At 42.6% G+C, this 16,166-nt stretch overlaps 1 protein-coding gene across 1 annotated transcript in view; it reads right to left on the reverse strand.

Moving 5' to 3' along the window:
* The window catches only part of LOC138303602 (uncharacterized), a 94,277-nt gene that overhangs the window by 32,422 nt on the left and 45,689 nt on the right, over nucleotides 1-16,166 (reverse strand). Inside the window, exons 3-5 of the mRNA XM_069242893.1 lie at nucleotides 10,852-11,082; nucleotides 5,715-5,737; nucleotides 3,063-3,175 (exon numbers count right to left, since the gene is read on the reverse strand). Of these exons, the coding sequence (XP_069098994.1) occupies nucleotides 3,063-3,175; nucleotides 5,715-5,737; nucleotides 10,852-11,082 (367 nt within the window). The remainder of the gene's footprint in view (nucleotides 1-3,062; nucleotides 3,176-5,714; nucleotides 5,738-10,851; nucleotides 11,083-16,166) is intronic.

The following is a 16,166-nucleotide window of genomic DNA, read 5'->3' on the forward strand; positions in this document are numbered from 1 at the left end:
TGGTTTCATACAGAAACTAACTCAACCATCACCAATACAAACACTCGCACCTTCATTCATACATACATATAACCATTTACAGATACTGGATGAAGTCATCAGTGATGTCATCAGTGATATCATCAGTGATGTCACTGACTATGTTATGAGTGATATAAAATGTGATGTCATAGTAGTGCATTACATGGGCTCAAGTTATAGTTAGCTCAACTAACTATAACTGCTGAATTTCTCTGGTTTTGTAGAATTAAATTCAGGACCTAACTATAACGTCCCTGTAACCTTTGCTTTTTCAGAGAATTTCTATGTTTTTTTTAACGACTAGTAATTTTCATGACTACACGTTAATCCAAGACCGCCACTCATGGCCAAAGGGAATTGGCTGCAGTCTATCTCTCTCAGAGTGAGAATAGATGTAAGAGGGTGTATCTGGGGTGGGAGTGGCTGTGAGAGTCTCTGGGTGTGCGAGTGCATGCATCAGTGTCTTAGTGGGTGTGTCAGTGTCTGAGTGGGTCTGTGAGTGGGTGCATGAGGCTCTGAGTGGTCTGTAAGTGGGTGCGTGAGTGTCTCACTGGGTCTGTGTGTGGGTGCATCAGTGTTTCACTGGTTCTGAGAATTTGTGCATCAGTGTGTGAGTGGGTGCAAGAGGGTCTCAAGGGTGTGTGAGTGGCTACATGAGGGTCTGAGTGGATTTGTGAGTGGGTGATTGGGTCTGTGAGTGGGTGCATCATTGAGTGGGTCTGTGAATGGATGTGTCAGTGTCTGTGTGGGTCTGTGAATTGGTGTGTGAGGGTCTGAGTAGATCTGTGAGTGGGTGAGACAGTGTCTGGGTCTCTGAGTGGTCGCATGAGGGTCTGAGTGGATTTTTGAGTTGGCACATGAAGGTCTGAATGGGTCTGTGAGTGGGTGCATGAGAGTCTGAGTGGGTCTGTGAGTGGATGTGTCAGTGTATGTGTGGGTCTGTGACTGGGTGCATGAGGGTCGAGGTGGATTTGTGAGTGGGTGTGTGAGGGCTTCAATGGGTCTGTAAGTGGGTGCATGAGGGACCTTGTGGGTCTGTGAGTGGGTGCATCAGTGTCTGTGTGGGTCTGTGAGTGGTGCATAAGTGGCTGAGTCGGTATGTGAGTGGGTGTGTCAGTGTCTGTCTGGGTCTGTGAGTGGGTGCATGAGGGTCTGAGTGGGTTGGTGAGTGGATGCGTCAGTGTCTGAGTGGGTCTGTGAGTGGGAGTGTCTGAGTGGCTAAGTGACTGGATGTGTGAGAGTTGGAGAGAGTCTGTGAGTGAGTGTGTGAGGGCTTGTCTAGACATTGTGTCAGTGTCTGAGTGGGTCTGAGAGTGGGTGCATGAGGCTCTGAGTGGTTTGTGAGTGGGTATATGAGTGTCTCAGCGGGTCTGTGTGAGAGTGCATACGTGTCTCAATGAGTCTGTGAGTGGGTGCATGAGGGTCTGAGTGGATTTGTGAGTGGCTGTGTGATGGTCTGAATGGGTCTACCAGTGTCTGAGTGGGTCTATGAGTGTATGTGTCACTGAATGGGTGTGTGAGGGTCTGAGTAGGTCTGTGAGTGGGTGAAACAGTGTCTGAGTGGGTTTGTGAGTGGGTGCATGAGGGCCTGAGTGGATTTGTGAGTGGGTGTGTGAGGGTCTGAATGGGACTGTGTGTAGGTGCATGAGGGACTGTGTGGGTCTGTGAAGGTGTGTGTAAGGGTCTGAATGGGACAGTGAGTGGGTGTGTCAGTGTCTGAGTGGGTCTGTGAGTTGGTTCATGAGGCTCTGAGTGGTCTGTGAGTGGGTGTATGAGTGTCTCAGTGGGTCTGTGTCTGGGTGCATCTGTGTCTTACTGAGTCTGTGAGTGGGTGTATCAGTGTCTCAGTGGGTCTGTGAGTGGGTGCATGAGGGTCTGAGTTGGTCTGTGAGTGGGTGTGTCAGTGTCTGAGTGCGTCTGTGAATAAGTGCAAAAGTGCCTTAGTGTGTGTGAGTGGGTGCATGAGTCTCTGAGTGCATGTATAAGTGAATGAATTAGCGTATGGTTTCTCTTCCAGATTTTTTCATATTCGTGAATATTTGCGAATATCGCACATGGTGATGTAAAATTATTTAAAATCCATATTTTGCACCTAAAACACACCTATATCACACCCCTGGAGTCAGGGTACCTATACCCTGACCACTTATGCCACTTTCAATGAGGATTTTAAATCCTGGGGACCGTGTCCCCTGAAATAAAATGGCAGCCGCAACTTTCTAGTCAGGTTGCGGGTAGCTAATTACAGCGCTTCTTTTCGCACGTTCATTTGCAAAAATTCACAAATATTCGCAAATTATTTGTGAGCCCAGATGTACAAATTTGAATTTCCTTTAATATCTCAAACCTACCGAACGGATTTACACCAACTAAGCAAAAGTGTAATCTGCATACCGAAAGTTAGCTTTCTGCCACATTTTGACCCCCCCATTTTTCTCGGTCTCCCCTTGACAGATCACCCCTACATTTTCCATGTGCAACGAGAATCACCAGGGCACTTTTTTTGGGAACATTTTGTGAAGATTCATCAAACTGTGCCAAAGATATAGGCAAGTCAAAAAATGCTTTTTCTATGGAAACAAGGTTCTAACTATAACTACCTACTGGCGACTATGTGTGTTTGCGTATCTTATACTCAGTGTTTGCTGGTACTTACATTTATTTTGATACCCCTGATGTCCTAAAACAAAACAATTTATTGGTTCTGGTGTAATGCAAAATAAATATATAATTTGGTGTAAGACAGATGTGGCTGGATGCCACCAAGTGCGTACCACCCCCAAAGGAGGTTGGGGACGGGAAGGCAAACAAGATAACCTGAAAAGGCAAGAGGTGGAAACAGGACAATGGAGCCTTAGTATTAGGCATCCCCTGAAATTCAGTAGTATCATTCGGGGGTTTTTGAGCACAACATTTGTCGCTGGCACTTATTCTTTCAGAAATTAGGCACTAGGGTAAGTACCTCTCAATACACATAGAGAATCAGTAGCTGCGGGTGACAATAATAGTGTAGATCAGGAGTAACCAACGTATGTGCTTACCACTGTATTTTGCAGACATTTTCATTAGGACCAGCTCCTTAGTAAAACTATAGATGCTGTTGCTCAGTTCAGCAGATACCTGCGTTGGCTTCTCTGTGGTATGACTCTTGAACCTAGAACGATATTGTCAGAGTTAGTGGTGGTGAGTGATTTGTGTGTAGGACACACAGGCTAGGGGTCTGATTTAGATCTTGGAGGAGGGGATTACTCCGTCAGAAATGTGGCGGATATCCTGTTTGCCATATTAGGATCCCATTATGTCCTACGGAGATCGTAATACAGCGGACAAGATAACTGTCACACTTGTGACGGAATATTCAATCCACCAATATCTTAATCAGGACCTAAATTACTTACTATTGTTGACTGAGGCAGAGGGTATGGAGAGATAGGTTGGGGCAGGTTAGGGGGTGCTTGGAAGTGGGGTATAGCTACTCTTTGCCTACTGGAGGAACTGAACAAGGTTCAAGTGTGAGAGGTACAGGTGATTTGTGGTATTGGTGTTGGCCTGGGATTATGATTTCAAGGGTCCATAGAGATTATTGGCTGTGAACATCAAATGTTGTAGGAGTAGGTCATAGCCATATGTTTGACTCTTGAATGAAAAGAGAATGAAATGAAATATTAGTGATCTAACTGCAACCAACAGGTGACCTCCAAGGGGAGATTTAATCTACACAGATAATGTTCGATACATCTGGCCAACAATAGCACAATGACAATTATTGAACTTGAACTTATGAAGACATAGATTCGTACACTCCTCGGCTTCTCTTTTCTGAACCATGATCAAACTCAAATGTCTTTCCCTTGTAATTTAAAAAGTACTTTTTTTCTTTTATTTCCATGCTTCTTGCACTTCTCTTTCCCTTGACAGGCTTCAATTTGTTGTTTGGTTTTAAAGAATGTGCTCTTTATCATTTCATGTTTTATGTATTATGTCATTCATCTGATGCACCCATGCTTTTTTTTAATTGAAGTGTGTTTGATAAAAATAAAACAAAGTGAGCTCACAGCAGGCTGCCCGTAACATGCCCTGTATCTTTAAGGTGATGGAATCATCACCAGGTTTCCATCATATGTCAGGTAGGATATCAGAGGGGTTCCACAGGCTTCCATCGGTCATGGGTGGCCTCGAGGTTCACTATCATGTCCGCTTTGTGGCATAATACATTGCTCCTTATTACCTCATGAGCATAAAGGCATCACTGTGCCCTTATCGCTGTATTGGTTCAACTTTACGTTATCTCATCAGGGGTGCGATTTGTGACACTTTTGACGCAGCCCCTAATTCCTAGCTGTCTCACCGGCTCACACCTAGTGAGTGATGTAAAGAGACAGAGGAACTTTTGCCTTAAGAAGATATGGCCCGCCAAGACTTGTGAGGCACAAACAAATGCAAGTGAAGTTTCAAAGTAATATGGGATGCCATCTGTGAGCCAACCGCTTTACAACGCGGTGACTTAACCGCCCACAGGACAAATTTACTGCAGGTACAGCATCAGAGTGACAGAGTAAAATACTCCATCATCCTGACAAAGTAACCCTACTCTCAATCATGCCCTTTGTTATTTTGGTTCACAGCAGTTTAAAAGCATGTTTGCCATTGTCTCAATTCAAAATCACCTCTGCCTCATTTCTATAACAACCAGGTTGGTTGTGAACATGTGTCGCTCTAAAAACTGGATTGTTGTTTTAAAAAGTTTGGCAAAGAAGAGACCTCTTGCACACAATTCAGGACAAGTATTATGCCCAAAGACCTTCAAAGATCAAGTCAGCCCATTAGTAGAGGTTCTATCTAAAAACAATATGTGTCCATGTTGTGCAGTTATGTTTAAATTGTAGGTATTATGGAACTTCAGCTATCTGAACTATTGTGATGTTAAGTTAAAGTTAAGTTAAGGTCATGTAAGATGACTTTCAGGAAAAATTAGGGGTCGAGTGGCACATGATGTCCCTTCCTGTGATGTCATTACATCCAAAGGGTATGTTCTGATACCCCTGGCATTTTGATGAATCAACAGCCATTCCTTTAAGCCATTTATTTTGTGGTAGGCATTAAAGTATTGTATACACCTTCACAGGCATATAATAGAAGGAGGGGGGGGGGTGATAGGGTTGAACAGAATGAAGCTGGAGATTTTCACTAGATTTACCTGCATGGAGTTGCCCTCAAAGGTATGACACAGCTCATCAAGAAACTCCTTGCTTGTAAAGGCCATCGACTGTTTTATAAAAAACAATCCTCTACATTAGGAGTTTCATTTCTGAAAAGCAAACAGAAATGCCGAGTAGGGCTAAAATAATATGGTACCCACTCAGCAGTTCCCTCAGCCTGCAGTAGAGATAATGGGGCAACAACCGCACTGTGGCCTGCGGATCCCCACAAGGCAGGCATAGACTTTTAAATAGGGTTGGCGGTCCCCCAGAGAAAAACAGCTAGTTCTTGGTCTTCGCTGATCTGGTGCACAACCACACTGCAAACAAAGGACTAAATGAATCCTTTAGTGTGCAAATGAGCCAAGACGTGTGTTGTGAGCATGGTAAGACCATAAATAAATGTTATTAAATTGATTCATGGTTGCATTTGTCATTGAGTTACACAATTTCTGAATTAACATCTGAGCTGCAATTGGTGATTGCCGTTCTTACCTGCTGAGAAAACTTTTCAAATCCTAGAAGAAAACATAAAAAATACATGTAAATTCTACAGGTTTTGTTACAAGTGTAGAAGTATGTCATAATGTGGTCATGCTAACATTGGGTATCACGTCGTATTGCAAATGGAGTGCTGACACTCTTCTCCATAACTATACTGTGCTATACTCGATCCCACACATGGCTTGGGAGGCACTGATATTGGGAACAGAATATACTGTTAGTTACTCAGCTGTCGCTTTTCCAGTAAACAATCTACTTGATAATGCAAGGATATTTGTCTTTCTTGAACATATGGCAGATCAACAAGTATTTGTTGTAAGTCCTTATTAGATATTTTTGGAATCCATACACACAAAAAATGGGAGAGAGGTACCTCTCCTTTTCCATCCCCCCTTACTTTTAGTAACCATACTCACACACACAAAAGAGGAAAAGGAGGAAATGTAATACTCTTATCAAGTCAAGAATACCACATTGAAAAAACGCAAGGTTCTTTAAAAATGCTTTTGCCCATCATTTGCTTCAACACTGGGCCTGCTACAACTTCTCTGGGCAGACCAACGCCAGGGACAGAGATGGGAGTTGGGGAAGACAATACACACACATATGTAGGGTTATACTCAGCAGAACAAAACAATCATTAAGACTACCTCATGGAAGTTGTAAACTCTCTTTACTAGAGGACCCCCTGAATAGGATTGAAAAATCAATAATAGTAATAAAATGGTGTTATGAGTGCTCCATCATCCCTCCTGTCTGCTTTCTTGTAGACATGTTTTGGCCAGTCTCAATCGCCCAACTGGGTCGTTCAGCCTTCCTCAGGACTAAAGATCCCCCTTACTTTTACTCCTCTTACTTATAGTCTTTATTTAGGGGATGGGGATGCATTTATCCAACATATAATGACCTTACTTGCCATTCCTAAGAAACCACACAACGGGTGATCCTGAATTGAAAAATGAGATAAATGAGAAAATTTACAAAACCAATGCGTTTTTCCACAAACAAGCATGGTTCAGACCCCCTTCAAGTAAGAGCTTCTATGTTCATGGTTCAATACTTCATGTCTGTACCTATACCCTTTCAAAATAATTCTTATTGGGGAATAACCTGGGAGGGCCTTTCAGTTTGAACTTAAAAAGCTTTAAAGTATCATATTAAGATAACATACTTTCCCAGGAATCGGTGTCTATGAGCTTAGATACCCCCTTTTCAAGCTCAGGGTTTAAGGAACTCACCATGACAAACACATGCCTTGGGTAGATGGTGTAGGAGCTCACACAGCTTACAGAGATCAATGGGCAACCTCTCTGGTTGTCTGGCCTGGGTCATGAGACCCACTCTCCTGCAGTTGATCGAACCTACATGAACTGCGTGTTAGAGTTTCACAACAGTGACAGGTGACACAAACCTAAGACTCTTGAGCATAGAATATAAATAGCCTATTATGGAAAACAGAGTAAAGGGGGTGGAACAAAGAATTAGTTGTATAGAAGATGCAGTAGTGAAGGGTAATCAACTGTAGTCTGAAATTAAAATTCTTTAAATAAACTTGCAGAAGACTTTGAGAATCACAGTAAAAGGAATAATATCAGAATGTATGGTCTTCCTCAGGACAATTAGCCAACAGAACCAATATAATTTTCAAAAGCTTCCACCCAGGACTGTAGGGCATGCCAGACTCCATTCATTTGAACATTTATAAAGGACCTGCCTAGAAGTAGCAGTAAGCCTAGAGGGATCATATTAATTTGTCTAGAAGATATTGATTTTGTAAAGGTGATATCAGATGTGAAAATTCTGAAACAAATATTTTGGTGTGAGAACAAACTAACCTTCAAACTCAATGCTGCGAAATCTAAGACTTCAAAAAGGAAAGAGTTTCAGAATGGGATGAAGATATGGAAACATTGAGCCCTTCCTCTTAAATAGTTTTTGATGACTGTTTTACTCTTCTGCAAGTAAGACCTAAGTATCTAGCTTAGGTTTGTAAAGCTCTGTTATGCTATGAAAAATGTTAAGGTCTTATACCTTCATTACTTTGTAGATGATTCATTCAAATTTCATCTTGTCATAGTAATGATTCCTGCTATGGTTTATTCTTCAGAGGTGCCCACATTATGTACATCTTGTCTTACTTTATGGCTTCACCATTGCCTGAGCGGTTTATCCATGTTAGGCATTGTTTCAGTGTCAATCATGCTGACCTGTACTGTCTATTCTTGGTTACATTTTCAACTTTTGTTTTCCTTACTACATTTTCCATTTCTTTTTTCTATTTTCCATCATCCCAAAGATGTTTTAATTTCCTGATAATATTATGTTTCATATTCTCAGCTTATGTGCTTTGCACATGTGATGTTCGATTTCTATGTTTTCTGATGCATGGGACAGTTTATGTTATATTACATATTGTGATTAGTTATCAATAGGAGTTATTTCTTGGAGAGTTAAATAACCCAATTAAGAGACAATTAATAGAAAAAGACTGTTATTTCCTATATCCTAATGGACACTTGTATTGCCCTGTTAGAAGACTCCTTTATTCCCTGATAAAGCAGCGAAAAGTAAATAATGTTGGCTTGGGACGTTCTTTCTTTCATTAGAAAATGGTGCTATTATTTTGTATCACAAGAAATTAGATGTAAGAATTCTGAGAAAGTGTGTCTTTTTGTGTGGTCGCCTGACTTGTTGTGGACTGATGATGCTGGTTTTAGACCTCCACACAGAGGGGTACTGCTGTCCAGTCACTATTGTATGTGCTCTGAGCACTAGACATTTCTCTTAATTGGGCTAACTTTTAATTGGCATATTTAACTTCCCAGTAAGGCCATAATATATGATGCAGGAAATACACTAACGGCATGTAGAATGTAAATGTCACCTCTGGACTTCAAAACGTACTGTGCTATCCAATAGGCTGACAAATAAACATTACTTGGGGCCTTACTGTGCAGCATGACTCCGGCAAGTTTTAAACATGTAGATGAACCTGTTGAAATAACTCAGGAACCTGACTTTTAAATATTAAAGGCCACCTACAAGTAGGTCTTTGTAGCCCCAAGGTAGAGCCTCATATTTAAAAGTGAAACATGCAAGAATTTAATGTACCTACAATGACTAGCCTCCAAATAATATTTACATTCTAAAAAAAGGACTGTAGCTGTCCTATGAGGAAAAAGTTCGGAATAAAATCATAAATTTGCTAACTTTGCTTTGGGCGATGCTACTGGAAAACGCTATTTTATATGTTTATTAAAAATTCAGTTTAGTGGTGAAATCAATATTTTATTGAATATTTAGGAAAAGGTACGCTTGAAAAGGTAATTAGCATTAGCCAGCTGACAGATTGACCTGTCAGTGCTTCCCACTAATGAAGTGTGAAAACTGCTAACACAGCAGAAACAACAGCTTAGACCTTTTGGCAGGAAGACCAGGAAGTGAGGTATGTGACTCATATGAGCTCAGGAAGGGTAGCTGGGAAAGGTTCAGGAACTTCATTAACTTGGAAGGGACCATGGTGAGACCTGCACATCATATTTAAGTGTTTTGGGAGATGTAGAGAAGAGACGTTTAGCACCAGCCCAATGTGAGGGGGAACAGGTCCCAGGACGTGTTTGGTGTAGATGATGAGGAGACTGCTCATTTCCCTAAACACATCCCGCACTGGCACACAAGCTCCCTCCAGGGGCAGAAAGATTCTGACAAAAGGGGTTTGCCTCAGAATGGTGTACTGTGGAATAGTTTGCAGTAAGGCAAACAGGATTTGCTGCAAAAGTAGAAAGGTTTGCCATTGGGAACTTTTTTCTTTTTCTTTATAGAGTGTTCAAATGTCACCCCACCAACTGGTTAGTACATACTGAAAAAGTGGCACCTACCCACAGCTAATTGGAACACTTCTGGACCTTCAGATTAATGGAAGACAACCAGTCCTAAGAGCTTTGTGGAGAACTGAAGGGCTGGAAGTGCTCACATTTGTACCAAGAAGTAAGAAATGGGCTCCAAGGTTCATTTAGCTAACCGCCTGTGTGTCCACAGGGACACAGCAGGCCTCTAGAGGCATTACCCTGTAGTGCCATGCTGATCAGAAGCAGCTGGACCTGAACTGGACCCTGCTAGTGGCTTGCTCCCCATCTGTAAAACAATAAAAAAAATACATCCCTGGTGCCTAGTGGTTTCTGCCCCCAAGGGGGGCTGATATGCCTAATTGAAATAGGCCTATCTGCCCCCAAGGGGGGCAGAAATGGCCTAAATATAATTTGCCCCCTAGGGGAGCAGCCCTTGCCTAAGGGCTCGCTCCCCAGCTCTAAAAAACAAAAAATATGATCCCTGGCGTCTAGAGGTTTAGATCGGCCTAATAACAATGGCTGTTCTGCCTCCAGGAGGGGCAGAAAAGGCCTTGAAAATAATTGTCCCCCTGGGGAGCAACCCTTTCCCAAGGGGTTGCTCCCCTTATGACATTTTCCATTTGGTAAATGATCCCTGATGTCTAGTGGGCATTTCAGCAGCCGGATCGCTTCACGATCTGGCTGCTGAAATGCTCTGAGAGACAGCAAAGGGAAGGAAATTCCTTTCCTTCACTTTGAAGCCTCTCAGGCCCCCATCACATGATCGGAAGAGAAATGCTCTTGCATTTCTCTTCCGATCCACGCTGGAAGCTCAGCTTCCAGCGCAGTGGGGCGGCCTCTGTTGAGGTCAGCGCGTTGATGTTTTCAGACCTCACTGGGGAGGGTCAGGGGGGTCGGGTGGAAGGGGAATCGCTTCCCCTTCCAGCCCTGCCATAGGGAAGTGGAGGCGCAGCAGAGGGCCAGTACTAGGATGTAATGGTTACGTCCATGGTGCCTCAGCGCCGCAGCCACGGACGTAACCATTATGTCCTTGGCAGCCAAGGGGTCAAAAAAAACAATTCCAAAGCTGCAGACAACAATCTGTTTAGAAGGCTCTGTCAGTAATTTCAACTAATTTCAGTGCAGCAGACACAAATATGTTTAAGTTGTTCTGCTAGTACAGTCTATCAGTTTCAATCACACTGACACAAACCTGTTAAGACCCCCATGTCCATTTCTAAAGAATGAAGACATGTAGTGCGAGCAGACAGATATTTACAGAATGATTCAACCGCTCTTACTTCAAGCTGTTGGACTAAAGACAACTTTCTCTTTTCCTGTATTGTGGTCATCATTTCATTCAGCGATGACATGTGCTCAGAAAATTTGTTGATGGATTCATTCAACAAGTGCAGGATTTCCTTCTCTTCTATCTCCAGTTTGGAGAGAAAGTGTATTTTCTCTTTTTCCAGCAATTCTTGAAGCTCTTCAAATTCCGTTTCAATCCTTTTCCGCTCGTTCTTAATTTTAATCTTAGGAGAGAGAGAAAATGTGCAAAGAAACTGTCAAAATGCTTTGTTGGACCTGCCGGTTTAAAAAATAAACTACAATTATTTAAAGTAGGACAAATACTGAGCTGCTGACGTTCCCTATTACATACAAAGCAAAGATCCATTTTCACAACAAAGTTATAATTTTACTCCAGTAGGTTTGCAACATAAGTCCACCTTTTTTAAAATTCACAAAGGGTTTCAGGAGTGTTCCTGAGGAACTGTCATAGCTACAAGTTCTTATGAGTTCCTCATGCATCATATTTCAAATTTCTGTTTAAGACTCTGCATGAACATTTTGCATTACTCAGTGCGGGACATGTTCCTGGTGGGGGGAAAGCAACAAAGCGGGCTTCCACCGCACCTTAGTAGGGTGCTGGCAGGGAAACAAGTAGGGCTGCAGGGGCCTTGCAACTCAGACAGAGGCCCCCAACATAGGTGTGAGTCTCCTGGGTGGTACTGGGACACCCAAGGTAATAAATGTCCTGCTCCCACTGGTACACTCTATGGGTACTGGCTGAGGAGGCAGCATGTCCTCAAGAGCATCTCAGGCATTCTTTATAGAATTCATTTTAAAGACTTTGCAGACATTTCACACAATCCAGTAGCGTTTGACACTGGCATAGTTATAGCTACGACAATGTTTCAATTGGAAATTTATTTTTTTGTTTTGCTAATAATGTTGGTGCCATTTGAAAAATCTTCCTGAAACCTACCCAAAAATGTCTCATTCTGCTTCTTCCTGGAAAGTATTGGATGATCCGTCAACTGCGGGCTAAAAAAAGGGGAAGTTCCCAAAATGCATTTTGCCCATGCAGATTGAACACTGAATTATACCAAATTTGAAAGAAAGTTAGATCTTAGTCTAAAAAGTTTGCTTTTTGTGATTTGGTGTAAATCTTTTCAGTATTTTTGTGAAATGAAGGTTCAAAAATGTATGTATATATCATGCTGCAGAGGATCCATGGAGCTGATAATTCTAAAGATAAGATATGATTGTCTGCCACTAAATCAACAAAGACATGACGGTAGCTAGTTTAGGAATTACACTCAGACTACTGTTTTGGAAACAGAGTAAAAAAAAAAAAGGTGGGGATAAGCCTTAGCCCCTTGGGAGCAGGGGAAGTTCCAGAGGGATCCCCACTGAGGCAAAACATATTTTTTAATGGTAGCATAGATCCTATAAACAAAAAGGGCATTGCCCAGATATTTTGAATTTTAAGCCCCTAGGTGGGCCGGGGCCTGGGGGATCGGTGCAGTTTAAATTTTTTGGGAGGGGGCAAGAAGCCCGCCCTCCCTGAGGCGTGTGGAGGCTCGAAGGGCCCCATCCCTCAGTGCCAATTTACTTATTTTGAGGAGCAGCAGGCCTGATGGCAGAAGTGTCCTAAGTGCTCCATGCCCTAGACATTGCTGTTTCTACCTGGGAAAGTTTGAGCAGGTAATATAAATGTAATTCCCTGCGTAAACTCTTCAGGGCTGGGAACACAGCTTTGTTCTCACAAAGTGGCAGCACAGAAAAATATGCTCCTGCCTGAATGGAGCAAAACAACATAACTAGCTCCCTCCGCACCCAGGATGGGTGTTCGCTGGGGAGCTGGAATGGGCCACAGGGGACACCGGAATCCACTTGTGGCCCCAAAGTTAATATAATGCGAGACACCCAACCAAATAACCAAAAATGGAACAATAATATATGAGTGGCAGGAGACGCTCATCAATTATTCACTGCTCCAGGGAAAGAGTGCCCTATAATGCAGTGCAAGGACTGTATAGTAATATTTTGTTATCCTGGTGATGCTCCCTAGAAGGAGGTGGGAGGAATTTACATTTGTTTAATGTTAAGGAGGCCTTCAGGGAGTGCAGCAGGCCGCCCAGAAACAATGAAAAAAAATAACATTAAGTTTCCTGGGTCATTGAATCCATGACTCCAGGACAGCTTACAATACTTTTTAAAGCTCTCCAAGCTGGAGCTGTTCAGCTGCAGTGCAGGGACACTTTGGGGTTGGTTCTAGAGCTGTGCTTTCTGACTTGAAAGAATGTTAAAAAGGACTCAAAGATTTGTTAATGTTTGTTTACCGTTATTGATGATTATTTAACAAAGCTAATATATCTGATATATATATATCTTGATGTGCTGACTCCTTGACCGCTCGCTATGCACTGCTAATTACCCCACATGTTACATCACTAATGAGATGTTCTATGACATAATTGATCACATCACTGCAACTTCTGAAATAACATCATTGATGACAACACTGTGCATTGCTAGGGCCTGAGTTATAATTACTTTAGGGCACAAGTTATTGTTCCTTTAGATAACCATAAGTGGGGAACTTCAGTTGTTATATTGGTTTAAAATGGCATGTTTTAACTGAAATTTTTACCTACCTATAACATCCTGTCAACCTTTGTTTTTTCAGTGAATGTGTAAATATACATAGGTCACCATAGTGCAAGGGTGCCTGCGAAGTAAGGGGCATTATTTTTGCCCCAGAGGATTGTTTTTGTGCAGGAAGATGCTGCTTCCTGCATAAAACAATCCACTGAGGCATTTTCCTCCTTCTATCCGTGTTGCAGAATGCAGCACACATAGAGGACACTATTGAGGAGTAATTAAGGTGTTTCCCTTACCTGGGAAGGTGTAGCATTTTGGTGTATTCCCGGGTCTACCACTTCTGGGAAATATGGGAATGTGTCAGAGTCTATGGATGTTCCAAGAGAACACCCAAGCAACACCCATGAAATGTCTCCCTGGGGCAGCATAACGCAGAGCAGCAATTTGTGCTGTGTTACTTTACTCCAGATTCATGAAGCCACTCAGGGACACGTAAATTGGCCTTGAATGGCTTTATAAAATGTATTTTGGGCCTACGTTACTCCCATAACACTTTGCTTAGTGCTAGAGTGACGCAACCCCAGTTATAAATATGCCCCATAGAATATGTGCGTATCAATATATGTAGCACATTTTCATTGTGTATACTCATAGAGGCTTTTCCTTCCTAAAACGCTCACTCACCATCTGTAGAAGAAAAATTACTAACAAGAAAAAGTACCTGCAAGTAAACTTTTTTAAATTACGAACATGGATTTACATTCTTACTCCGGTCAAAGGTATGCAAAATTACAGGGTTTAAAGAATCCCCAAACCTTGTCTTTTTGAAGAGTAGATCAACAACCCACATAATACATGTAATACAACCTTGAGTAAATAGGATACAGGAATGCTGTTTATCCCATGTTGGCATCAAAAGTCCAAACAATGACAAAGTGAGATGCTGTTCCCAAGTCCTGACTGCCACACTTCTGTGAGGATCAGCAGCTGTGAAAATCTTTACATTGCCATCTTTCTCCTGCAAAGAGCTGTGTTGCAAAAGGGAAGCTTTGTGGCACCCTTTGTATCTCAAATCTTGATGAGGTCTAAGAGGTCACATGTTTAGGCTACATTGCAGGCTTTAGAGATGGGTTCATGTTACAGTGGATAAGAACCACTAAGAACAGAGTTCTATTTCTGATCATCTTGGGGACTAGTGAAGCAATTGTGCAGTGACATGGAGGTCAGTCAGGATATGAGGGAGGCACTCTGGCCACTAGTGAGACAGCCTGGTAAACCCTCAAATAGGGTGGTGCAGGGACAGTCAGTGGTCTGATTGCAGGTGAGCCAGATGCATGCCTGAAGATGTGAGAAAAGGTACGTGATCGGCAACAGCACAAAGAGTTAATGAAAGGCTTGGTCAGGTCTTACTAGGCAGATAACTGTGGGGTACAACTAGGAAACTGCACAATGTGCTGGAAGAGCATTTAGCAGTTGAAGAAAGATCCCCTAAAGGGCATAATGGTCCTTGCCACTGTAAGGAAATTACTCTTTTGCCTGGTCATCCCTCAATGTTTGGACTGAGGCTGCTGTTTTTTTTATTCACTTGTACCTGGGAATTGGGAATTGTACCTGTAGAATTGGCTAACCTCTGACTGGCAAATTTAACTTAATCATAAGTCCCTACTATATGGTATCCAGTGTACCCAGGGCATGTGAGTTAGTAGCATAGTGGGATACCTTCCATCAAACTTTTGACATGTGCCCTTCCCCGTGCTGTTGTAGGCAATGACCTAGGTGGTGATGTGGGTGCCCCCGCCCTGTGGTGACTTAGGCACTGACTTAGGTGTAGGTGAGTCACGTGGGTTGTGACATCAGGGGGTCACATGTTAACCATGTGCCAGGGTCCTAGCCCCTGTGTCTAGGTCTATGGGCTGTGTAAAATGAGGGCCTTTCTGGTGTGCAACCTGTTTCAGGGCCTAAGAGGACAGGTCTGGACATGTAAGACATTCAGGACCAAGTGGCTGCTTGGGGGCCTCCTCACAGGGCGGAGCATTGGAAGTGCAGGCCAAACCACCACACTGCTGGCTAATCCAAAAAGAGGCGGTGGGCAAATATTGATTGTGGTAGAGCCAGCCGATCAATTTAGAAATGCAAGCCTAAAACAGATGTAGCCCTAAGGGTTCCCAGATATGGATTAACAGGTCCTGAGCATATGTCAGAGAATAAAGTGACCAGGCAATTAAAAAAGTTTTGAAATAGACAGAAGACAGACAGTGCAAACCTAAAACAGATGTAGCCCTAAGAGTTCCCAGGCCATGGTTCAAAGGTGTTTAGCAGATGGCATAGTATAAAGTGACCAGGAAATTTAAAAAAATGTTTTGAAATAGACAGAAGACAGACAGTATAAACCTAAAACAGATGTAGCCCTAAGAGTTCCCAGGCCATGGTTCAAATGTGTTTAGTAGATGGCATAGTATAAAGTGACCAGGCAATTTAAAAAAGTTTTGAAATAGACCTATGACAAGCAATGTCCGCCTAAAACAGATGTCTGTTTCTAAGCCCAGCCCCTCACAAAAACCTATGCATAATCAACACAGTGTGGGCCATATAAAAACACCCCCACATTCACAGGGCTCTTTTTCTGAACTACATACTGGAAGTGTACAGAGAGCTTGGGCTTCCAGAACACCTCAAGGAGACAAATAAGAAGGGCACAGTACAGATTGGTGATGCTAAACCTCTTCTA

The sequence above is a fragment of the Pleurodeles waltl genome, chromosome 7 (assembly GCF_031143425.1).
Source record: "Pleurodeles waltl isolate 20211129_DDA chromosome 7, aPleWal1.hap1.20221129, whole genome shotgun sequence".
Lineage (NCBI taxonomy): Eukaryota > Metazoa > Chordata > Amphibia > Caudata > Salamandridae > Pleurodeles > Pleurodeles waltl.